At 50.3% G+C, this 26336-nt stretch overlaps 1 protein-coding gene across 1 annotated transcript in view; it reads right to left on the bottom strand.

Annotated features, from left to right (window-relative positions):
- LOC127572506 (sperm flagellar protein 2-like) overlaps positions 1-26336 on the bottom strand; it is an 80480-nt gene that overhangs the window by 29073 nt on the left and 25071 nt on the right. Inside the window, exons 14-19 of the mRNA XM_052019865.1 lie at positions 17271-17419; positions 9748-9875; positions 7870-8011; positions 7442-7579; positions 6208-6371; positions 3461-3580 (exon numbers count right to left, since the gene is read on the bottom strand). Of these exons, the coding sequence (XP_051875825.1) occupies positions 3461-3580; positions 6208-6371; positions 7442-7579; positions 7870-8011; positions 9748-9875; positions 17271-17419 (841 nt within the window). The remainder of the gene's footprint in view (positions 1-3460; positions 3581-6207; positions 6372-7441; positions 7580-7869; positions 8012-9747; positions 9876-17270; positions 17420-26336) is intronic.

Genomic DNA, 26336 nt, shown 5'->3' with positions numbered 1-26336 from the left:
GATGACACAAAGGTTGGGGGTGTTGTGGATAGTTTGGAGGGCTGTCAGAGGTTACAGAGGGACATAGATAGGATGCAGACTTGGGCTGAGAAGTGGCAGATGCAGTTCAACCCAGATAAGTGTGAAGTGGTTCATTTTGGTAGGTCAAATATGTTGGCGGAATATAGTATTAATGGTAGGACTCTAGGCAGTGTGGAGGATCAGAGGGATCTTGGGGTCCGAGTCCATAGGACGCTCAAAGTGGCTGCGCAGGTTGACTCTGTGGTTAAGAAGGCATATGGTGTATTGTCCTTCATCAATCGGGGAATTGAATTTAGGAGCCGAGAGGTATTGTTGCAGCTATATAGGTCCCTGGTCAGACCCCACTTGGAGTACTGTGCTCAGTTCTGGTCGCCTCAGTACAGGAAGGATGTGGAAGCCATAGAAAGGGTGCAGAGGAGATTTACAAGGATGCTGCCTGGATTGCAGAGCATGCCTTATGAAAACAGGTTGAGGGAACTCGGCCTTTTCTCCTTGGAGAGATGGAGGATGAGGGGGGACCTGATAGAGGTGTATAAGATGATGAGAGGTATTGATCGGGTAGATAGTCAGAGGCTTTTCCCCAGGGCTGAAATGGTGGCCACAAGAGGACATAGGTTTAGGGAGCTAGAGAGTAGATATAGAGGAGATGTCAGGGGTAAGTTTTTTACTCAGAGAGTGGTGAGTGTGGGGAATGGGCTGCTGGAAACGGTGGTGGAGGCGGATACGATTGAGTCTTTCAAGAGACTGTTGGATAGGTACATGGAGCTGAGAAAAATAGAGGGCTCTGGGTAAGCCTAGTAATTTCTAGGGTAGGGACATGTTCGGCACAGAGCCGAAGGGCCTGAATTGTGCTGTAGTTTTTCTATGTTTCTATGTTTACCACAGCTAACTGCTGCCACACACACAAACATACACACACACAAACGCACACACACCACAGCTTACTGCTGCCTGACACACACACACCACGGCTAACTGCTGCCTGACACACCACCAGGGATGGCCGTTTAATGAAGGAAGAGGCAGATTTTTCCACTCAGAGGGCCAGGCACCTTTCCCCATGGTCTGGCGGATGCAGTGCCTTTGAACAGAACACAGAACAGTACAGCACAGGAACAGGCCCTTTGGCCCACAATGTCTGTGCCAAACACAATGCTGAGTTAAACTAAGTCCCTTCTGCCTGCACATGACCCATGTCCCTCCATTCCCTGCACATTCATGTGTCTAACACCTCTTAAACCCCTCAGTTGTATCTGCCTCCACCACCACCCCTGGCAGCCCGTTCCAGGCACCCACCACTGTCTGTGTAAAAAACCTGCCCTGCACATCTCCTTTCAACTTTCCCCTTCTCACCTTAAATGCATGTCCTCTAGTACTTGACAATTCTACCCTTAGAGAAAGATTCTGTCTACTCTAAATATGCCTCTCATAATTTTATAAACTTCTATCAGGTCTCCCCTCAGCCTCTGCCGCTCCAGAGAGGACAACCCAAGTTTACCCAAACTCTTCCCATAGCTCATGCCCTCTAATCCAGGCAACATCCTGGTGAACCTCTTCTGTACCTCTCCACAGTCTCCACATCCTTCGCATGATGGGGCATCCAGAACTACACACAATACTCCAAATGCGACCTAACCAAAGTTTTATACAGCTGCAACGTGACTTCCTGACTTTTGTACCCAATGCCCCGACCGATGAAGGCAGGCGTGCCATAAGCCTTCTTTAACACCCTATCTACTTGAGTGGTCACATTTAGAGACCCATGGACTTGGACCCCAAGATCTCTCTGTACATCAATGCTGTTAAGCGTCCTGCCATTAACTGTATACTTTTCCATTACATTAGACCTCCCAAGGTGTAACATCTCACACACTCACCCAGATTAAACTCCGTCTGCCATTTCTCTGCCCATATCTGTAACTGATCTCTATCCCGCTGTATCCTTTGGCAACTTCCTATACTATCCACAACACCTTTAATTTTTGTCCTATCTGCAAACTTACTAACCCGCCCATCTACATCCAAATCATTTATATATATCACAACAGCAAAGGTCCCAGCACCGATCCCTGCAGAACACCGCTGGTCACCGACCTCCAGCCAGAATAACACTCCTCCACCACTACCCTCTGTCTGCTATCGGCAAGTCAATTCTGAATCCAAACTACCAAGTCACAGTGGATCCATGCACCTTAATCTTCTGGATGAGCCTACCATGTGGGACCTTGTCAAATGCCTCACTAAAATCCACATAGACAACATTCACTGCCCTGCCCTCAATCACATTTGTCACCTCCTCAAAAACTGAATCAAGATTGTGGGTCATGACCTGCCCCACACAAAGCATCGCTGACTGTCCCCAATCAGGTCATGCTTTTCCAAATGCTCAGAAATCTTAGCCCCAAGAATCCTCGCCTCAAAGAACATTGACAAGCCAGAGTTGGGAATATTCTGGGTGAGGGTAGGGGGAAGGGTTACTGCCCATGGGAATGTGGAGTGTGGAGCTAACAAGAGAATGCAGATGCTGGAATCTGGAGCAACAACCCGTGTGCTGCAAGAACTCAATGGGTCAGACAGCATCTGTGGAGGCAGAGGGATGGGTAACATCCCCATAAATCATCATATGAGGGAGAGGGAATTGGGAGGTTTAGGGTCAGTGTAAGCCTTCCTCTCACTTCTTTGTACTGGCTTTCTCACCTCTACTCCCTCAGTCCTGATGCAGGGTCTCGACCCGAAACATTGACCATCCCTCTGCTTCCACAGATGCTGCCCGACCCACTGAGTTTGCTTGAAATAATAATCAGATCTGCCATGACCTGAATGAATGGTGGACCAGACTCGAGGGCTGGATGGCCTATTCTTGTTCCTAATCTGTACATTGATACACTCATATCCGCAGCAAATGGCCCTGCCACAGAAAAGACTACAGTGTAAACAAAATAAAGTGCTGTGGAGGAAGTGTCCGTGCATGGGATAAAGGTGCAGTTCGTCTCAGATACATGGCCTTCCCCCTCACACTGGTGCCAGCTCCCAGTACATCACCTCCAGCTGATTCCTGCTGCCACAGTCAGTCATTGCTCACGCTCGACCTTAAATAAAGCGTTGATGTTGAACCTGTCAGGTCAAAACCTGGAGAGAGAGTGTTAGGGCGTGTTACTGTCGCATCACACACTCCTGGGGGACAGACATGGAGTGAAGCTCCCTCTACAATGTCCCTCACCCCTGTGCCTGACCTACCTGCACCCCTGTGCTGTGTCTGAGGAGAGGGGATTCAGAAGCATTAGTCACACACATGGCACTGTGGAGATAATTCCATCAGCCTCCTCTGTTTCTCAGTGAATCCAGTGAAGGGCCCAGCTCTCTCGTTGCCCTGGAGCACCGGGTGTTATTGAACGACAGGCTGGGGTTGGGTTTGAGCTCTGGAGCCCTCTCAACTTACCGGAATTGTTTCAGCTCTTGGCCTCCTTCCCGTTCACCCTCCTGCTCCTCCTCACCCCTGGTGCCTGAGCCGCTGGTTTCTGGCTTCCTCTGTCCATCAGGCTGGGAGGAATCGGGAACACTGTCAACAGCAGCACACACACAAACTTCAGTCGACTCTGATGGTGCTGGGATACACTGTCCCTCCAGTTCCCCAACACCCACCACAGCTAACCGCTGCCTGACACATACACACACCACACACCACAGCTAACCGCTGCCTGACACACACACACCACAGCTAACCGCTGCCTGACGCACACACACCACAGCTAACCGCTGCCTGACACACACACACCACAGCTAACCGCTGCCTGACGCACACACACCACAGCTAACCGCTGCCTGACACACACACACCACAGCTAACCGCTGCCTGATGCACACACACCACAGCTAACCGCTGCCTGACACACACACCACAGCTAACCGCTGCCTGACACACACACCACAGCTAACCGCTGCCTGACACACACACCACAGCTAACCGCTGCCTGATGCACACACACCACAGCTAACCGCTGCCTGACACACACACCACAGCTAACCGCTGCCTGACGCACACACACCACAGCTAACCGCTGCCTGATGCACACACACCACAGCTAACCGCTGCCTGACACACACACCACAGCTAACCGCTGCCTGACACACACACACCACAGCTAACCGCTGTCTGACACACACACACCACAGCTAACCGCTGCCTGACACACACACCACAGCTAACCGCTGCCTGACACACACACACACCACAGCTAACCGCTGCCTGACACACACACCACAGCTAACCGCTGCCTGACACACACACCACAGCTAACCGCTGCCTGACACACACACACACCACAGCTAACCGCTGCCTGACACACACACCACAGCTAACCGCTGCCTGACACACACACACACCACAGCTAACCGCTGCCTGACACACACACCACAGCTAACCGCTGCCTGACACACACACACCACAGCTAACCGCTGCCTGACACACACACCACAGCTAACCGCTGCCTGACACAGGCACAACAACTTGTGCGGAAAAAATAAGCAAGAATGAGGCTGCAAGCATCTGAGAGAAAGATTAACGTGAAAGCAAGACTTAGTCACAGGCCGGAATTGATCAAGGTTTAGGTGAGTGATACAGGGAATATGTAAATATGGTTGGTTTGATGAAGTTCTGAAGGTGTTTCAACAGACCTCTCTGAAGAGACTGAAGCACATGGTGAGGGCACATTGTTGAGCTGCTGAGAAACAGGCCTGGGGGTAGAGTGGGGAGAGCAGGGTGACGGGGGGGGTCAGTGGACAGTGGGTGGGGCAGTGCACAGATCAGCTGCAACCATTCATTGTGCATCGAAAGGTTTAGCTGATGGATGGAGAGCCAGGTTCACTGATAGCACAGAGAGCAGAGGCAAGTAGAACCATTAACACACACTCCGAGCTCTCGACAGATTGAGAACTTGGGCCAAACTCTGGGAAACAGACGTTCTGAATGTCGAGAGCAGTCTCAGACACCAATGGTCTGTGCAGGAGAGAAGAGAGGTAGGAACAGTGGCGTACATGGACAGGACAAGAGTCCAGGAGCCTGCCGAGACCTGGGCTTTGCCACAAACAGTCATCAGCTTGGTTCAGTTCTGTTCCCTGCTGGGCATGTCCCACACACCCACAATTACCAACACATCACATAGAGAACGAAGTATAACGTGCTTCTGAGTGCTCCTAACTGTCCCCATCAAAGCGTTTGTTCTCATGGATCAGAGATATTCCCATTGATATTACCCACCTGTCCTCCACCTTCTCTCCTACTGAAAACTAACCCGTTTTCTCCTTTCCCTGGTTCTGACCTCGGGGCTTGGACCTGAAACATTAATTGTTTCTCCTTTCAGGTGCTACCTGACCTACTGAGCGTTTCCAACATTTTTTTTTTGTTTTTGTACACACAGTGTGGCTTTGTTAGGGAAAGATCAATTTGATTGAAAAACACAGTGATGCTGGAGGAACTCAGCAGGCCAGGCAGCATCTGTGGAGAAAAGCAGGCGGTCAACGTTTCGGGTCAGGACCCTTCTTCAAGACGGATGCTCCCTGGCCTGCTGAGTTCCTCCAGCATCAGCGAGTTTTTCAGCTAGATTCCAGCATCTGCAGTCCTTTGATCCTCTGATCAATTTGATTGCAATTTTGGAAGAGGTAACAAAAAGTGTTGATGAGGGTAGTGCAGCTGGTGTTGTCTACATGGGCCTTTGGCAAGGTCACATGAGGAAGTCTGGTCCAAAACGTTCGATCCCATGGGATCCAGGGTAAGTGGGCAAACTGAATCCAAAACTGGCCGGATACGAGGACGCGGGTGGTGGAGGAGGGTGGCTTTTGCAATTGTACCTCAACGTACAACCCATTTACAAATGAAGTTGCTAAAGCCCCTCCAACAGCACATCTCAAACCCACCACAGACGTGGGCAGTGGGTTGATGGGAACGTCAGTACAATAAGCTCTCCTAGCATGGATATATAGACCAGCGCTTCACCATCACTGATCCCCATCCCCATCCCCAGCACCTTGACCAGAAGGACTGCAGGGCAGTTAGGATGGACAATGAATGATGTTCCCAGCAACAGGCCATCCCAGGGCATCACAGGGAGGACAGGACATCCAAGCATGCTTCAGTCAAACACCTGTCACTCCAAGGAGCCCATGACCTCCATCCCACCCACATCATACCTCCTGATATCCTGAGATGCCGAGGTGGGTAACTGTACATCAGCCACGTTGACCAATGGGATCCGTGCAAACTCCTTGCTGTTTTCTAGTGGGATCTTCCCTTCCATCCCTTTGTAGTAATCCTGCAGGAATCGGGCGGTGTCCTGGAAGCGATCTACCTCCGCCTACCATAGATCAACAGGACACTGAGATTAATTCCCCCATACCCCAGTGTGGTCCATCCGTCCAGGGCTGGACATTCCCAGTGCGGTCTGTCCGTTCATCCGTCTGTCTGAGACAGGACATTCCCGGTGCGGTCTGTCCATCCGGGACCGGACATTCTCGGTGCGGTCTGTCCATCCATCCGGTGCCGGACATTCCCGGTGTGGTCTTTCCATCCATCCGGGACTGGACATTCCCAGTGCGGTCTGTCTGTCCGTCCATCCAGGGCTGGACGTTCCCGGTGCGGTCCGTCCGTCCATCCGTCCGTCCGTCCAGGACCGAACATTCTCAGTGTGGTCTGTCCGTCCGTCCAGAGCTGGACATTCCCGGTGCGGTCTGTCTGTCCGTCTGGTGCCAGACATTCCTGGTGTGGTCTGTCCATCCATCCAGGGCTGGACATTCCCGGTGCAGTCTGTCTGTCCTTCCGTCCAGGGCTGGACATTCCCGGTGCTGTCCGTCCGTCCGGGACCGGACATTCCCGGTGCAGTCTGTCTGTCCATCCGTCTGGTGCTGGACATTCCTGGTGTGGTCTGTCCGTCCATCAGTCCGGGGCTGGACATTCCTGGTGCTGTCTGCCCATCCGTCTGTCTGGTGCCGGACATTCCCGGTACTTCTTCCCTCAGGACCGCTTATTTGCCCTGCTCTGAGCTGCACCCCACTGAGGGAGGGCTGGCGCCGAGGGAGGGGAGGCGCCGTGGCAGGGTTGGTGCCAAGGGAGGGGTGGTGCCGAGGGGGAGCCATGGCCCCAGCTCTCTGTGATAAATGACCCTCTGGCCGCCCGTAATGAAGGATGCAGGACCTGGTTCTGTGCCGAGATACTGAGCTCACTGGCCATGGCACTGTTGAGGTCAGTGTCGAACATCACCAGTGGCTCTCTCCACAGGCCCTGTGAGTGAGCTGGACACACTGGCCACCTCTGGTGTCACCCAGTACTGTTGCCTCAGAACCATGGGTGGTGGCACTGGCACTGTGTGCCCCACCAGACTATGTGCCCCACACACCCCTGTCAGACTGAGGGCCGGTGGGCAGTTACCTGCATCAGGGTGGTGTAGAAGTTGAGGAGGATCGCCAGGTGATCCTGCAGCCAGCCATTCCTCATCATGTTCTGCCGCTCCCGCTCAGCTTCCTCCTTCCTCTTGTCCGAGATGTCCCAGAGACACTCCCGCAGGGTCTGCACACACACACCGCGGTCTGTGAACCACGCCAGCCCGCACCAGACTAAGCCTGTCCCACACACACACACATCGTCCCCCACACCCCCCCGTCCCACACACACACCACAGTCTGTGTTCCACGCCAGCCCGGAGCAGACCCGAGCCTGTCCCACACATCATCCCCCACACACACCCCCGTCCCAAACACACCACTGTCTGTGTACTCCCACATGGACCCCCACGCAGACCCCCACACTGACAGGGACCCTCATATTGGCAGGGACCCCACATGGACCCCCACACTCACATACAGCCGCAGCATCAGTTCAGCTTTGACGTCCTCATCGCCCCGCAGGTCGTCAGCCATGGAGTTGTAGTCTTCCTGCCACTGGGACACAAACTCCTGCTTGTGGTCTGGCCGAGTCTCCAAATACTCCTGGAAATCCTTCCTGCAGACACAGGCAGTGCTCACCCAGCCCTTTCAGATCAATCGGCAACACAAACAGGCCCTTCTGCCCATGTCTGTGCTGACCATGATGCCAATTTAAACCAATCCCATCTGTCTGCCCATTGGGATATATCCCTCTATTCCTGACCTGATCATGTCCAAATGTCTCTTACACGTTGTTACCATATCTGCCTCCACCCCCACCCCTGGCAGCCCCTTCCAGGCACCCACCACTCTCTGTGTAAAATAACTTGCCCCACACATCTCCTTTGAACTTTCCCCCTCACCTTAAACCTATTTCCCCTAGTATTTGACATTTCTACCCTGGGAAAAGACTGACTCTCTTCCCTCTCTATGCCTCTTGTAATCTTATAGCCTTCTTTCACATCCCAGTGTCAGCTCCTGGACACCCCTGTGTCTTAGTCAGATGCTGTACAGTGTGAGTGTGTGTGTGTGTCCCAGTGTCGGACCCTGTACACTGTGTGTGTGTGTGTGTGTGTGTGTGTGTGTGTGTGTGTGTGTGTGTGTGTGTGTGTCTCAGTGTCGGACCCTGTACACTGTGTGTGTGTGTGTGTGTGTGTGTGTGTGTGTGTGTGTGTATGTCTCAGTGTCAGACCCTGTACACTGTGTGTGTGTGTGTGTGTGTGTATATGCATGCCTCAGTGTCGGACCCTGTACACTCTGTGTGTGTGTGTGTGTGTGTGTGTGTGTGTGTGTGTATGTCTCAGTGTCGGAACCTGTACACTGTGTGTGTGTGTGTGTGTGTGTGTGTGTGTGTGTGTGTGTGTGTGTGGCTCAGTGTCAGACCCTGTACACTGTGTGTGTGTGTGTGTCTCAGTGTCGGACCCTGTACACTGTGTGTGTGTGTGTGTGTGTGTGTGTGTGTGTGTGTGTGTGTGTGTGTGTGTGTGTGTCTCAGTGTCGGACCCTGTACACTGTGTGTGTGTGTGTATGTCTCAGTGTCGGAACCTGTACACTGTGTGTGTGTGTGTGTGTGTGTGTGTGTGTGTGTGTGTGTGTGTGTGTGTGTATGGCTCAGTGTCAGACCCTGTACACTGTGTGTGTGTGTGTGTGTGTGTGTGTGTGTGTGTGTGTGTCTCTCTCTCTCTCTCTCTCTCTCTCTCTCTCTGTGTTGGACGCTGTACACCATGTGTGAGTGTCCCAGTGTCGGACCCTGTATACATTTTTGTACATGCCCCATACCAAGCCGTGATGCATCCAGATAGGATGCTTTCTATGGTGCATCTACAAAAATTGGTGAGTGTCAAAGGGGACATGCCAAATTTCTTTAGCCTCCTGAGGAAGTAGAGGTGCTGGTGAGCTTTCTTGGCTGTGGTGTCTACATGGTTGGATCCGAACAGGCTATTGGTGATGTTCACTCCTAGGAACTTGAAGCTCTTAACCCTCTCAACCTCAGCACCAATTGATGTAGACAGGAGCGTGTACAGTGCTCCAAGTTGGGCCAAAGGGCCTGGTTCCGTGCTGTATAACTCTCCGACTCAGGTGCCTTTTCCTCGACCCCTACCCACCGACAGTACATGGCCAGTTACAGGGAAGGGATAGGTGCCTGCCCAGTGTGTGTCTCCGATCTAGTCCCCACACTCCTCAGGATCAGACTGTGTGCACCTTCATGCCCTGCCTTGAAGAGTTAATTCCCAGCACAGTCCCCAGTCCCCACTCCTTGGAATGTTGGTTCCCTGTTCCCGAGATTCCCACAGCCCGTACCCTGCTCCTCACCGGAGTGCGTGCAGGCCGTGGATGATGCGGTGTTGCTCACCACGCAGCTGCTGCATCACGCTGTGGATGGTGCTGGTGTACGTCTCCTCAATACTGCTCCAGTAACGAGAGAGGTATTCGACAATCTCCTGAAACACAACCGGTCCCCCCCCGCGGGGAGGAGATTACACTCTAACCCGATCACCCTCGCCCAGGACACACTCCAGCCCCTGCAGCACCCACCCGTCCCAGAGGCCTCCAGAGAGCCCATGGACACCGGGTGCTCCCTCTCCAGGGATATCCGGGCATGGACGTATCCTCGTTAGAGGGGCAGGCAGTCAGCTGGGGCAGAACCCCCAACAGTCCACTGCCTGGACCTGTGAACGGCCACCTTGGCCAGGCCCAGGAGCAGACTAACGAGGAGATCCCCTGACTGACCCACTACCAGGTGCCCAAAGATCAGGAGCATGGGGCTGAAGTGCAGCCAGAACTTGAGGGCAGCTCCTTCAGCTACTCCAATGGGGGCTTCAACCTCTCGCACTCCGTGTGTACATGGAACACGGAACACGGACTTCTCCCAGCCGCAGAAACTTAACAAATTGTTTTTTCAGTTGGGAGCTTATTTTTCCCAAGTTTCGGCTGTCAGAGCAGCAGAGGGGAGGAGACAGCAGCTGCTTTTTTTTTTAAAGTTGAGTCTGATTGGCTAAGTGTGTGGCGACTCAGCCAATAAAAGGAAGGTAGGGTAAAGCAGAGTGGCCATTGTGAGTGTGGCCCAGTGTAGGAGTGGGAAGCTGAGGAGGTACAGGTGAGGTGCAGGTAAGTATTTTGTGGTAGTTAAATAAAAAGACACCCAATTACAACTAATTAAACAAAGCATTGATGCAGGGTGAGGTGATGTGTTGTAGCTGCATGATGTGGGAGCTGGTGGACCCCACTGTGGTTCCTGGTGACCACATCTGCAACAAGTGTTGGTTGCCTGAGGAACTCTGGCTCAAAGTTGATGACCTGGAATCTGAGCTTCAAACACTGTGACGCATCAGGGAGGGGGAGAGTTACCTGGACGCTGTGTTTCAGGAGGCAGTCACACCCATTAGATTAACTACTTCAAATTCGGTCTGTGGTCAGGGGCAAGAGGGTGTGACTGCGATTGAGGCAGGTAGGGGGATCTAAGAGGTAGTGCTGGAGGAGTCAGTCCTTGAGCTTGTCTAACAGATCTGAGATTCTTACTCCCTGTGCAGATGAGAGTGGGGACTGGAGGAAGGATGAGCAACTGAACCGCATCATCGTGGTTCAAGAGGGGGGAAGAGAAGAGAAATGTAGTTGTAATTGGGGAATGACACAGTTCTCTGTCGCAAAGATTGAAGGCTGTGTTGCCTGCCTGGTGCCTGGGTTTGGGACTTTTCATCTGACCTGCAGAGGAATTTGGAGTGGGAGGGGAAATATACAGTTGTTGTGGTCCATGTGTGTAAATAAAAAAAAGCAATGTATGTAGAACAAGGAAAGGGGTTCTGCTGAGGGCATTTGAGCAGCTTGGGACTAAGTTAAAAAGCAGAAGCAAAAAGGCAATAATTTCTGATTGCTACCTGAGCCATGTGCAAATTGGCACAGGGTCTATAAGATCAGAGTCAAATGCGTGGCTCGAAGATCGGTGTGGGAGAAGTGGGTTTGAATTTATGGGACACTTGCACCAGTACTGGAGAAGGAGGGAGCTGTTCTGATGGGACAGACTCCACCTGAACCATGCTGGGACCAGGATCCTGGCGAATCACATAACTAGGGCTGTGGATAGGGCTTTAAGCAGTTGGGGGGGGGGGGGGGGTGAGTTCAATAGATTGGAAAGTATGGATGAAGTAAAAGGGAAGGAGTGTGCAGAAGAGGTTTTTGAAGTCTCCAGAATAAAGAATAAGACAAAGTTTAGAAAGGGATAAGAATTTAACTTCAGGCAACATGGAGACAAACTTGAGAAGGGAGGTGGTGAATACAGGACTGAAGATGTTATATTTGAATGCAGGCAGGATATGAAATAAGCAAGATGAGCTTATAGCACAGTTAGAAATTGGCAGGTACGGCATTGTGGGCATCAGGGTCGTGGTTGAAAGAAGATCTCAGCTGGGAGATAAACATCCGAGGATACGCATCCTATTGAAAAGACAGGCAGGTTGGCAGAGGGGGTGGGGGTGGCTCTGTTGGTAAAAAAATGAAATCAAATCCTTAGCAAGAAGTGACATGGGATCAGAAGATGTAGAATCCTTGTGTGTAGAGTTGAGAAACTGCAAAGGTAAAACTACCCTGACGGGAGTTGTGTACAGGCCTCCGAATAGTAGCCAGAATGTGGGGTACAAATTACAACAGGAGATAGAAAAGGCATGTAAAAAGGGCAATGTTACGGTGGTCATGGGGGATTTCAATATGCAGGTAGACTGGGAAAATCAGGTTGGCAATGGATCCCAAGAGAAGGAATTTGTAGAATGCCTACGAGATGGCTTTTTAGAGCAGCTCGTGGTCGAGCCCACCTGGGAAAAGGCAATTCTGGATTTGGTGTTGTGCAATGAACCAGATTTGATTAGGGAGTTTAAGGTAAAAGAACCTTTAGGAGGCAGTGATCATAATATGATAGAATTCACCCTGCAGTTTGAGAAGGAGAAGCTAAAATCGGATGTATCAGTATTACAGTTGAGTAAAAGTAACTACAGAGGCATGAGAGAGGAGCTGGCCAGAGTTGATTGGAAGGGGACCCCGGCAGGGATGATGGTAGAGCAGCAATGGCAGGAGTTTCTGGGAGTGATTCAAAAGACAGGATCAGTTCATCCCAAAGGAGAAGAAACATTCTAAAGGGAGGATGAGGCAACCGTGGCTGATAAAGGAAGTCAAAGACAGCATGAAAGCAAAAGAGAGGGCATACAATATTGCAAAAATTAGTGGGAACCCAACAGAAGGCAACTAAAATAGCCATAAGGGGAGAAAAGATTAAATATGAAGGTAAGCTAGTTAATATAAAAGAGGATACCAAAAGCTTTTTTGATATATAAAGAGTAAAAGAGGCGAGAGTGGACATGGGACTGCTGGAAAATGATGCTGGAGAGATAGTAATGGGGAACAAAGAAATGGTGGATGAACTGAATAAGTATTTTGCATCAGTCTTCACTGGAAGACACCAACAACGTGCCAGAAATTCGAGAGAGTCAGGGGGCAGAAGTGAGTGTAGTTGCTATTACTAAGGAGAAGGTGCTTGGGAAGCTGAAAGATCTGAAGGTGGATAAGTCATCTGGACCAGATGGACTACACCCCAGGGTCTGAAAGAGGCAGCTGAAGAGATTGTGGAGGCATTGGTAGCGATCTTTCAAGAATCACTAGAGTCAGGAACGGTTCCAGAGGACTGGAAAATCACAAATGTCACTCCACTCTTTAAGAAGGGAGGGAGGCAAAAGGCAGGAAATATTAGGCCAGTCAGCCTGACTTCAGTGGTTGATTAGATGTCAGAAACCACTATTAAGGATGAGGTTTTGGGGTACTTGGAAGCACATAATAAAATAGGCTGAAGTCAGCATGGTTTCCTTAAGGGGTGATCTTGCCTGACAAATCTGTTGGAATTCTTTGAGGAAGTAACAGGCAGGATGGACAAAGGAGAGTCAGTGGATGTTGTTTACTTGGATTTTCGGAAGGCCTTTGACAAGGTGCAGCACATGAATAAGATTGGAGCCCATGGTATTACAGGAAAGGTACTAACATGGATGGAAGATTGACTCTCTGGCAGAAGGCAAAGAGTGGGAATAAAGGGGGCCTTTTCTGGTTGGCTGCTGGTGTTCCTCAGGGGTCAGTGTTGGGTCTGCTACTTTTCACATTATATGTTAATGATCTGGATGACAGAACTGAGGGCTTTGTGGCCAAGTTTGCGGATGATACAAAGATAGGTGGAGGGGCAGGTAGTGTTGAGGAAGTAGGGAGTCTGCAGAAGGACTTGGACAGGTTGGGAGAATGGGCAAAGACGTGGCAGATGGAATACAGCGCAGGGAAGTGTACGGTCATGCACTTTGGTAGAAGGAATAAAGGTGTAGACTTGTTTTCTAAATGGGGAGAGAATTCAGAAATTGGAGGTGCAAAGGGACGTGGGAGTCCCTAGTGCAGGATTCCCTGAAGGTTAACTTGCAGGTTGAGTTGGTAGTAAGGAAGGCAAATGCAAGGTTAGCATTCATTTCAAGAGGACTTTAAAAGCAAGGATGTAGTGCTGAGGCTTTATAAGGTGTTGATCAAAACACATTTGGAGTATTGTGAGCAGTTTTGCACCCCAAATCTAAGGAAGGTTGTGCTGGCATTGGAGAGGGTCCAGAAGAGGTTTATTACAATGATCCTGGGGATGAAAGGGTTAACACATGAGAAGCTTTTGATGGCTCTGGGCCTGTACTCGCTGGAGTTCAGAAGGATGAGGGGGGATCTCAGTGAAACCTGCCGAATATTGAAAGGCCTGGATAGAGTGGACGTGGAGAGGATGTTTCCAGTAGTGGGAGAGTCGAGGACCGGAGCGCACAGCCTCGGAATAGAAGGACGTCCTTTTAGAACAGAGATGAGGAGGAATTTCTTCCGCCAGAAGGTGGTGAATCTGTGGAATTCATTGCCACAGACGGCTGTGGAGGCCAAGTCATTGGGTGTATTTAAGGCAGAGGTGGATAGGTTCTTGATTAGTAAGGGCATCAAAGGTTACAGGGAGAAGGCAGGAGAATGGGGTTGAGAGGGAAAAATAAATCAGCCATGGTCGAATGATGGAGCAGACTCAATGGGCCAAATGGCCTAATTCTGCTCCTATGTCTTATGATCATAGATGATGGGTGGCTGGGGTGTCCATGAACCTGTTACATGGCACTGCTGTATAACACCCTCTTTCCCCCCCCCAGGTCCCCGACGTAAAGGAGGAGAACTCCTGCAGAGAGACACCTTCCCTGGGACCCCTTCACTGCTGGATGGCAGGACAGACCACCAGTGTGTCCAGATGGCAGACGAAGGTGAGGAAGGGGAGAGTGTGCAGGAGCAGCTGTACAGGGAACATGTCCACACAGTGTGGAACAGCTCACAGCATTTCTGAGACATGGTCCGTGTGGTGTGGGATCAGTCCCGGGGAGGGTCTGATGAGCAATTCTGGCCGAGTGGTGGTCAGCCCAATCAGGAATGCCCAGCACTCATGATCCCTCCTGACACCCACTGGTGGCTTTGACCGTGAGCCTGAGGTGTGCAGCTCGTTCCTCCACAGTCTGGTCCATCCATTCATTACTGGGTGGGGTTCTATTATCACACAAGCTCCCTGGTGTGCAGTGCAGAGGATGCCTCGTAATTATTGCACTGTTGGTGTCTGCTCCTCCCTCACTGGTTTTGAGCCAAAGTTTCTTCTGAGGTAAGACTAGGATTAGGGAAACCGCAATTAAAAGACAGCCCAACTCAAGCATGCTGACCAAGATGCCCATCTAAGCTCATCCCATTTGCCCATGTTTGGCCCATATCCCTCTAAAGCTTTCCTATCCATGTCCCTGTCCAAGTGGCTTTTAAATGTTGTTCAACCACTTCCTCTGGCCACTTTTTCCATATACTCCCCATCCCCTCATTGTAGGGTAAAATTGCCCCTTGGGTCCCCTCTAAATTTTCCCCTCACCGTAAATCTATGCCCTCTAGTCTTTGGTTCCCTTTCCCTGGGAAACAGACTGTGTACATTCACCCTAACTATGCCTCTCGTAACTTTGTACACTTCTATAAAGTCAAGCAGAGTGCAATGGTGGAAGGTTGTTTCTTGGACTGGAGGCCCGTAACTAGTGGTGTCCCCCAGGGGTCGGTGCTATTTGTCATCTAACCCAATAATTTGGGTGAGAATGTACAAGGCAAGGTTAGTAAGTTTGTGGATGATGCTAAAATAGGTGATGTGGTTGACAGTGAAGGTGGTTCTCAGGATTTATAGAAGATCTTGATCAGCTGGGTAAGTGGGCTGAGGAATGGCAAATGGAGTTTAATTCAGATATTCACCGTGTGAGGTGTTACATTTTGGGAAGATAAATGAGGGTAGGACTTTCACAGTGAGCGGTAGGGCTCTGGGAAGTGTTGCAGAACAAGGGGACCTAGGAGTACAAGTACATGGTTCCCTGAAGGTGGTGTCACAGGTAGACAGGGTGGTGAAGAAGGCTTTTGGCTCGCCGGCCTTCATCAGTCAAGGCACTGAGTGCAGAAGTTGGGATGTTATGTTGCAGTTGTACAGAATGTTGGTGAGGCTGCATTTGGAACATTGTGTTCAGTTTTGGCCACCCTGCTATAGGAAAGATGCCATGAAGCTGGAAAGAGTGCAGAGGAGGTTTGTGAGAATGTTGCCAGGACGAGAGGGCCTGAGTTATAGGGAGAGGTTGGCCAGGCTGGGTCTTTATTCCTTGGAACGTAGGAGATTGAGGTCAGTCACAGAGCCAGAGGCATACAACACAGAAACAGGTCCTTTGGACCATGCTGACCAAGACGCCCCATCTAAACCAGTCCCACTTGCCCATGTTTGGCCCATATCCCTCTCAACCTTTCCTATCCATGAATCTGTCCAAGAACCTCTTAAATGTTGTTAATGTACCTGCCTCACCCACTTCCTCTGGCAGCTCGTTCCATATACTCACCACCCTCTGGGTGGAAAATGTTGCCCCTCGGGTTCCTATTAATTTCTCCCCTCTCACCCTAAACCTATACCCCCTCTGCACTCTTTCCCGCTTAATGGCATCTTTCCTGTAGTAGAGTGGCCTAGACTGAAACCTCGCATTTATCTGAACTGAACACCACTTTCCACTCCTCGGCCCATTCAGCTGATCACGATCCCACTGTAATACTTGACAACCTTTCTCACTGTCAACCACATCACCTATTTTAGTGCTATCAGCAAACTTACTAACCCTGCCTTGTACATTCTCATCCAAATCATTCATATAAATGATGGACAATGGTTCCAGCGTGACCCTTGGGGAGCCACAAGATACGGGCCTCCAGTCCGGGAAATCACCTTCCGCAATCACCCTCTGCTTCCTGCCACCAAGCCAATTATGATCCAATTAGCCAGCTCTCCCTGGATCCCCTGCAATCTAACCTTCACAACTAGCCTACCATACTTTGCCAAAGGCCTTGCTGAAGTCCACGTAGCCAATGTCCACAGCCCTAACCTCTTCTGTCCGTGAGGAAAGTGATAGTTTGTGTTTCAGGTCCTTGTCACAGAGTTATGGCAAAAGGTCACTGAGCCACAGATGGTGCCCCTCTCCACGGAGGCTGCCTGACTCCTGCTCCTGCATCCCCTCTGCACTCTCACTTGGAGTGCTGGGTCCCTGAGGCTCCAGTCTCAACAATTCCCAGCAGTTGCAACCAACCTTATCCTACAGAGGATAGTGAGTGTAGGAACAGTGTCCACTCGTACCCTCGCCTGCCGTGTTACAGCGAGTGGTCTCCCAGGGGGACGTCCCCTGAGCGGGGTCCTCCGGGGATGTCCCCTAAGCGGTGTCCTGCGAACAGTGTCCCCCAGAAACATTCACCAGTGTCCCGGCGGTTACCTGGGGCACCGGCTCATCCACGTAGACCCACTGGTCGGAGCCGGGTTTTGGAGGTGGGGGGTGGGTGTTGTCAGGTTCACTGGTGAGCTCCGATGGTGGTGGTTCAGATTTCCCCTTCTGTTCCCTGGCCTTTTTGCCTTTGGCGGACCCTGGGCCGGAAGATGGACAACGTCAGCTTGGTCTGCGTATGGGAAATAACTGCTCCCCTGCCCTGTTGCAGCCGCTGAGCCAGGGACCAGAAACTCTGTCCTCTCGCCAGCCCCCTTTACTTGCACTGCTGCAGACAGACACTTACACCAACAGCCTGCAGCTGCACTATCACACTCTCCTACCCTGTCACACACAGTCCCTCTGCTCTCTCCCCCACCTCCTCTCTGCAACTGGCAGCTACAGAAACAGGTTACATGAGGGAATAACAGGTCCCTGTAACCTCTCTAGTTTAATTGCATCCTTTCTATAGTGTGGCAACCAGAGTTGCATAAATATTCCAGCTGTGGTCTCACCAGCGCCTTGTACAGCCAAACTACGACTTCCCAACTCCTATACTTACTGCCCTGACTGATGAAGGTCAGCGTGCCACACACCACCTTCACCACCCTGTCTACCTGTGTTGCCACTTTCAGGTAACAATGTACCTGTACCCCTGGGTCTCCCTGTTCCACAACACTCCCCGAGGTCCCGTCATTCACTGTGTATGTCCATTTTGTGTGAGGGGAATCACTGGTTAAGCCAATGCTATCCAGCAGCCTCCAGCATACCTGACTGAGTGACTGAGCCAGACTTGGATTGCTTCCTGTCACCGGGCGACATGCTGAGCTTACTCCTGCCCTTGCCCTTTGCTGAGCTGAACCTGCTCACAGAATCTGTCGAGAGGAAAATGCCTGAGAACGATGGAAATTCCTGGGGACCCTCTTCCCGTCACCAACTCTCCCCTCCCACAGACATTCTCCCTGTCACCCAATCTCCCCACGCACCAAATCCCCTCCCACAGACACTCTTCCCCCATCACACTCTCCCCACCCACCGAATCCCCTTCCACAAACACTCCCCATCCCACCGCCCACAGACACCCTCCCCCATCACCAACTCCCCCCACCCACTGAATCCCCTCCCACAGCCACAGACACCCTCCCCCATCACCGACTCTTCCCCTCCCACTGAATTCCCTTCCACAGCCCACAGACAAACTCCCCCATCACCGACTCTCCCCCCACCCACCGAATCCCCTCCCACAGACACTCTCCCCCATCACCGACTCTCCCCCCACCCACCGAATCCCCTCCCACAGACACTCTCCCCCATCACCGACTCCCCCCCACCCACTGAATCCCCTCCCACAGCCACAGACTCTCCCCCATTACACTCTTTTCACCCCCCCCACCCACCAAATCCCCTTCCACAGCCCACAAACACTTCCCCATCACCAGCTTCCCCCACCCCCTGAAAGTTTTTAAGTGCTTGAGTGGGGGGGGGCTGGACTGCGCAGGCGCGGGGTGGGCAGCTTAAAAAGTAGGAAAAAACTTCGGAAGCCATTAGTTTCGCTTCAAGGGGAGTTCGGAGGACCTTGAAAAAGCTAAGTGTTTCTTTTATCTTTTTTAGTGGGTTTTAAGTGTAGAGCTTAGTTTTTAAGAGGGGTGTAATTTACTAGGGTTAGTTTGTTGTTTTAAGGTGCTTTTAGTAGGGTTGTAAAAGTTTTTAAGTGCTTGAGTGGGGGGGCTGGACTGTGCAGGCACGGGGCGGGCAGCTTAAAAGGCAAACAGCCTCTAGAGCGGGCAGCGTCGGAGTGGGCAGCGGAGTGAGAGGGAAGCAGAGTGGTCGGGCTTTGGCACAAGGGGCTTCGGCACACAGGGACTTCACTAAGAGGAAGCCGGTAAGCCTGAGTACGTGCTGCTGAGATATAAGGTAAGGTCTGGTGGGTACTTTTTATCTTGATTTGTTGTAACTAATCTGGGAGCAGGATATGGGGGAGACAGTTAGAGCAGTGATGTGCTCCGTATGCGGTATGTGGGAGGTCAGGGTCAGCACAGTTGTCCCTGATGACCACACCTGCAAAAGGTGCGTCCAGCTGCGGCTCCTAGCAGACCGAGTTAGGGAATTGGAGCAGCAGCTGGACGAACTACAGATCATTCGGGAGGCGGAGGCAGAGATAGATAAGAGTTATCGGGAGATAGACACACCGATAAGACAGGAGGAGAGTAACTGGGTAACTGTCAGGAGAGGGAAGAGGAGCAGGCAGAGAGAGCAGAGCACCCCTGTGGCTGTCCCCATCAATAATAGGTCTACCGCTCTGGATACTGTTGATGGGGATGACCTACCAGGAACTAGTTGCGGAGGTCTGGTCTCTGGCACCGAGAGTGGACCCTCAACTCAGAAGGGGAAGAAGGAAGAGAGGAGAGCGGTAGTGATAGGGGATTCTATAGTCAGGGGGATAGATGGGATATTCTGTGGGGATGATCGGGAATTCCGGATGCTCTGTTGCCTCCCTGGTGCCAGGGTCCAGGATATCTCAGATCGGGTTCAGGTTATTCTCAGGAGGGAAGGCGTTAACCCAGATGTTGTGATCCATGTAGGGACTAACGACATGGGCAGGAAAAGAGAGGAGGTCCTGCGTAAGGAGTTCAGGGAGTTAGGTGCTAAGTTGAGGGGCAGGACATCCAGGGTAACAATCTCAGGATTGCTACCTGTGCCACATGCGAGTGAGGAGAGGAATAGGAAGATTAGGCAGATTAATACGCGGCTGAGGGGATGGTGCGAGAGGGAGGGCTTCAGGTTTGTGGATAATTGGAATTTGTTCCAGGGAAGATGGGATCTGTTCCAATGGGACGGTTTACACCTGAACTGGAGGGGTACCGCAGGAAGGTTTGCTAATGCTGCTCAGGGGGGTTTAAACTAAATTTGCAGGGGGAGGGGATCCAGAATGAGAGAGAGGATAGCGAGATGGAGGGTAGAGGACAGGTTGGAACTACACAATTTCGGAACATTAATACGAGTGGAGAGAGGAGAAATGAGTTAAAAATCCTATAGCTGAATGCACGGAGTGTCAGGAATAAGGTAGGCGAGCTTGAAGCTCAGATACGAATGGGTAAGTATGATGTTGTTGGGATAACGGAGACATGGCTGCAGGGAGATCAGACCTGGGAAATGAATTTTCAAGGGTATACATGCTATCGTAAGGACAGGAAGGTGGGCAGAGGGGGTGGGGTGGCCCTGTTGGTGAGGAATGAGATTCAGTCCCTTGCAAGGGGGGACATTGAATCAGGAGAAGTAGAGTCAGTGTGGATAGAACTGAGGAACTGTAAGGGCAAAAAGACCCTAATGGGTGTTATCTACAGGCCTCCGAACGGTGGCATGGATATTGGGTGCAAGCTGAATAGTGAGTTAATGTTGGCATGTGGCAAGGGTAATGTCACAGTAGTTATGGGGGATTTCAATATGCAAGTGGACTGGGAAAATCAGGCTGGTACTGGACCCCAGGAAAGGGAGTTTATAGAGTGCCTCCGGGATGCATTCTTGGAGCAGCTGGTACGAGAGCCGACCAGGGAGAGGGCTATTCTGGATTTAGTGCTGTGTAATGAGCAGGATTTGATAAGAGAACTCGAAGTAAAGGAGCCATTGGGAGGTAGTGACCATAACATGACAAGTTTTTATCTGCAATTGGAGAGGGAAAAGGGCAAATCAGAAGGGTCAATTTTGCAGTTGAACAAAGGAGACTATGGAGCCATGAGGGAGGAGCTGGCTAAAGTTGACTGGGCGGCATCCTAGCAGAATTGTCAATGGAACAGCAATGGCAGGTATTCTTGGGAATAATGCACAAGGTGCAGGATCAGTTTATTCCCCAGAGAAGGAAAGACTCAAAGGGGGGAAAGGGGCCACCGTGGCTGACAAAGGAAGTCAGAGATAGCATTGTGTTAAAAAGGAAGAGGTATGGCAGAGCCAAACTGAGTGGGAAGATAGAAGATTGGGAAATTTTTAAGGTGCAGCAGAATTTAACTAAAAAGGTAATTCGGGAAGTAAAAATGAGGTACGAAGGCAAGCTAGCCAGGAATATTAAGGAGGATAGCGAAAGCTTTTTTAGGTATGTGAAGGGAAAGAAGTTAGTTAGGAACAACGTTGGGCCCTTGAAGACCGAATTGGGTGAAATTATTATGGGAAACAGGGAGATGGCAGTCGAATTTAATAAGTACTTTGGATCTGTCTTCACGGGGGAAGACGTAAGAAATCTCCCAGAGGTAAGGATGGACAAAAGGCAGAGGGTGACAGAGGAACTGAAGTGGATTGACATTAGGAAAGAAATGGTGATGGGTAGACTAATGGGGCTGAAGACTGACAAATCCCCAGGTCCAGATGGTCTGTATCCCAGGGTACTAAAGGAGGTGGCTCTAGAAATTGTGGATGCATTGGTGATCATTTTCCGATGTTCCTTAGATTCGGGGTCAGTTCCTGAGGATTGGAGAATGGCTAATGTTGTCCCACTTTTTAAGAAAGGAGGGACGGAGAAAACGGGGAACTATCATCCAGTTAGCCTAACACCTGTGGTGGGGAAGATGCCAGAGTCCATTATTAAGGATGAAATAGCGGCACATTTGGATAGCAATGATAGGATTGGGTCGAGTCAACATGGATTTACCAAGGGCAAATCATGCTTGACTAATCGACTGGAGTTTTTTGAGGATGTAACCAGGAAAATAGACGAGGGAGATTCAGTGGATGTTGTATACCTCGACTTTCAGAAGGCGTTTGATAAGGTGCCGCACAGGAGATTGGTGGGTAAAATTAGGGCTCGTGGAATTGGGGGGCGGGTATTAACATGGATAGAAAACTGGTTGGCAGATAGGAAACAAAGGGTAGGTGTGAGTGGATGTTTCTCAGAATGGCAGGCCGTGACTAGTGGGGTGCCACAGGGCTCGGTGCTGGGACTGCAGCTGTTTACGATCTATGTTGATGATTTAGATGAAGGCATTGTGAATAACATTAGCAAGTTTGCTGATGATGCAAAGTTGGGTGGCAGTGCGACGTGTAGAGGAAGTTAGGAGAATTCAAGGTGATTTGGATAGGTTGGGTAAGTGGGCAGATACTTGGCAGATGAAGTTTAATGTGGATAAGTGTGAGGTTCTCCACTTTGGGAGCAGGAACAGGAAGGCGGATTATTATCTGAATGGTGTGGGGTTAGGTAAGGGGGAAATACAAAGGGATCTAGGAGTCCTTGTTCATCAGTCACTGAAAGTGAATGAGCAAGTGCAGCAGACAGTGATGAAGGCTAATGGAATGTTGGCCTGTATTACAAGGGGAATTGAGTACAAAAGCAAAGAGATTCTTTTGCATTTGTACAGGGCCCTGGTGAGACCACTCCTGGAGTACTGTGTACAGTTTTGGTCTCCAGGGTTAAGGAAGGATATCCTGGCTATAGAGGGCGTGCAGCGTAGGTTTACGAGGTTAATTTCGGGGATGTCGGGACTGTCTTTTATGCTGAGAGGTTGGAGAGACTGGGATTGTACACGCTGGAATTGAGAAGATTGAGAGGGGATCTGATTGAAACATACAAGATTATTAAGGGATTGGACAAGATAGAGACAGGAAATATGTTCCCGATGTTGGGGAAGTCCAGGACCAGGGGGCATGATTTAAGAATAAGGGCTCGGCCATTTAGGACAGAGGTGAGGAAAAACTTCTTCTCCCAGAGGGTTGTGAATTTGTGGAATGCACTGCCTCAGAGGGCAGTGGAGGCCAATTCTCTGGGCACTTTCAAGAAGGAGCTAGATAGGTTTCTCATAGATAGGGGAATCAAGGGATATGGGGACAAGGCAGGAACAGAATATTGATTGTTGAGGATCAGCCAGGATTTCAAAATGGCGGTGCAGACTCGAAGGGCCGAATGGTCTACTTCTGCTCCTGTGGTCTATTGTCTATAACACCTCCCACAAGAGCACAAATAGTAGTCATAGTTATACAACATAGAAATAGGCCCTTCAGCCCAACCTGGCCATACTGACCAAGATGCCCATCAAAGCCAGTATCAGTTTCCAGTGTTTGGCCCACTGTCCCTGAGTCCTCTCCATGCACCTGTCCAAGTGCCTGTTAGATATTACCAATGTACCCACCTCAACCTCAGGCAGCTCATTTCATGTACTGACCACCCTCTGGGTAGAAACATTTGCCCCTCAGGTTTGTATTAAATCTCCCCCCTCTCACCTCAAACCTGTGCCCTCTAGCTCTTCATTCCAGAACCCAGGGAAACAGACTGTGCATTCACCCTGTCAGCATCTACTGCACTGATCAAGATCCCTCTAATTCTTGAACCATCTTCACTGTCCACCATACCACCTATTTTAGTGTCAACTGCAAACTTACTGACCGTACCTTGTACATTCTCACCCAAATCACTGACGTAGATGACAGACAACAATGGGCCCAGTGCCAGCCCGAGTCACACCACCAGGCACGGGCTTCTGATGTGAGAAACAACCTTCCACCATCACCCTCTGCTTCACCATTGAGCCAGCTGTGCAGCCGGCTCTCCCTGCACCCCATGCGATCTAACTTTCCAGAGCAGCCTACCATGAGGAGCCTTATCAAACACCTTACTGAACTCCATTTAGACCACATCTACCACCCTGCCCTCATCAACCTTCTTGGTTACTTATCCAAAAAACTCAATCAAATTCGTGCGACATAATCTCCCGCACACTCCCACAAGCTGTGCTGACTATCCCTAATCAATTCCTGTCCTTACAAATGCTTGTACATCTTATCCCTCAGAATCCCCTCCAATAACTTACCCACCACAGATGTTAGGCTCACTAGTCTACAGTTCCCAGGTTTTTCTTTGCAGCCCTTCTTAAATAAAGGCATAACATCAGCCACCCTCCAGTCTCCCGGCACTTCACCTGTCGCTAACAATGATGCAACTATCTCAGCCAGGGCTCCTGCAATTTCTTTCTCCAGCCTCCCACAGAGTTCTTAGATATACCTGGTCAGACCCTGGAGATTTATCTAGCTTCATACACTTTAAGATATCCAGTACCTGCTCAGCTGTAATGCAGACTATCCCTAAAACAATTCCATTAACTATCTCAAGTTCCAAAGTCTTTGTCTTTCTCCATGGTAAAAACAGGAGAAGGATTCATTGAGGACCTCACCCATCTTGCGGCTCCACACTGATGTCCACTTTGGTCTTTGAGGGGCCCAATTCTCTCCATGGATACTCTTTTTCTTAATATACAAATCTCTTGGATTATCCTTAATCTCATTTTCTCTTCCCCCAGGGATTCACTTGATCCCAGCTGCGTGTACCTGACCCATGCCTCCTTTTTCCTGACCAGGGCCTCAGTATCCCACTTCATCCAGGGTTCCCTACTCCTGCCAGCCTTGCCCTTCACTCAAGGTGCAGACCCTCACTACCTCACCTTTACAGCCTCCCACTTGCCACACATCCCTTTACCTGCAAACAAACTAATCCAATCAACTTCTGCAAGTTCCTGTCTAATGCCACCAATGAACATAGAACATTACAGCACAGTACAGGCCCTTTGGCCCACTGTTGTGCTGACATTTTATCCCCTAATATTTATCTAACCCTTCCCTCCCACATAGCCCTCCATTTCTCTATCATTCATGTGTCTATCGAAGTCTCTTAAATGTCCCTAATGTATCTGCCTCCACCACCTCTGTCGGCAGTGTATTCCACTCACCGTGTTTTTAAAAAAAACAAGGAAAAAGAAATTTGCCTCTGACATTCTGCTTATACCTTCCTCCAATCACCTTAAAATTATGACCCCTCGTGTTAGCCATTTTCACCCTGGGAAAAAGTCTCTGACTGTCCACTCGATCTATGCCTCTTATCATCTTGTGCACCTCTATCAAGTCACCTCTCATCCTCCTTCTCTCCAAAGAGAAAAGCCCTAGCTCGCTCAACCTATCTTCATAAGACGTGCTCTCCAATCCAGGCAACATCCTGGTAAATCTCCTCTGTACCCTCTCTAAAGCTTCCACATTCTTCCTATGAGGCAACCAGAACTGAACACAATACTCCAAGGGTGTGGTCTAATCAGAGTTCCATAGAGCTGCAACATTACCTCACGGCTCTTGAACTCAATACCCCGACTAATGAAGGCCAACACTCCATATGCTTTCTTAACAACCCTATCAACCTGTGTAGCAACCTTGAGGGATCTATGGACATGAACCCCAAGATTCCTCTGTTCCTCCACACTGCTAAGAGTCCTGCCATTAACCTTGTATTCTGCCTTAAAATTCAATCATCCAAAGTGTATCACTTCACACTTATCTGGGTTGAACGACATCTGCCAATTCTCAGCCCAGCTCTGCATTCTATCAATGTCCTGTTGCAACGTCCAGCAACTCTCTACACTATCCACAACACCACCAACCTTTGTCTTTTGCAAACTTACTAACCCACCCTTCCTCATCCTCATGCAAGTCATTGATAAAAATCACAAAGAACAGGGGTCCCAGAACAGATTCTGGCAGAACACCACTGGTCACTGATCTCCAGGCAGAATACGCTCCATCTACCACCACCCTCTGTCTTCTATGGGCGAGCCAATTCTGAATCCACACAGCCGTTTCCCTGGATCCCATGCCTCCTGACTTTCTGAATGAGCCTTCCATGAGGAACCTTATCAAATGCCTTACTAAAATCCATGCACACCACATCCACTGCTCTACCTTCAACGTGCTTTGTCACATCCTCAAAGAATTCAATCAGGCTCGTGAGGCATAGCCTGCCCCTCACAAAGCCATGCTGACTGTCCCTAATCAGACTATGCTTCTCCACATGCCCATGAATCCTGTCTCTAAGAATCTTCTCCAGTAATTTGCCCATCGTTAAAGAAAGATTCACTGGTCTGTAATTCCCAGGGTTATCCCTACTCCCTTTCTTAAACAAAGGAACAACATTTGCCACCCTCCAATCATCTGGCACTACTCCTGTGGCCAGTGAGGACGCAAAGGCGCAGCAATCTCTTCCTGCTTCCCATAATAACCTTGGATATATCCCGTCCAGCCCCGGTGACTTATCTATCCTAATGTTTTTCAAAAGTTCCAGCA

This window comes from Pristis pectinata, chromosome 7 (genome assembly GCF_009764475.1).
Source record: "Pristis pectinata isolate sPriPec2 chromosome 7, sPriPec2.1.pri, whole genome shotgun sequence".
Classification (NCBI taxonomy): Eukaryota; Metazoa; Chordata; class Chondrichthyes; order Rhinopristiformes; family Pristidae; genus Pristis; species Pristis pectinata.
This window is presented reverse-complemented; position numbering and strand designations above follow the sequence as displayed.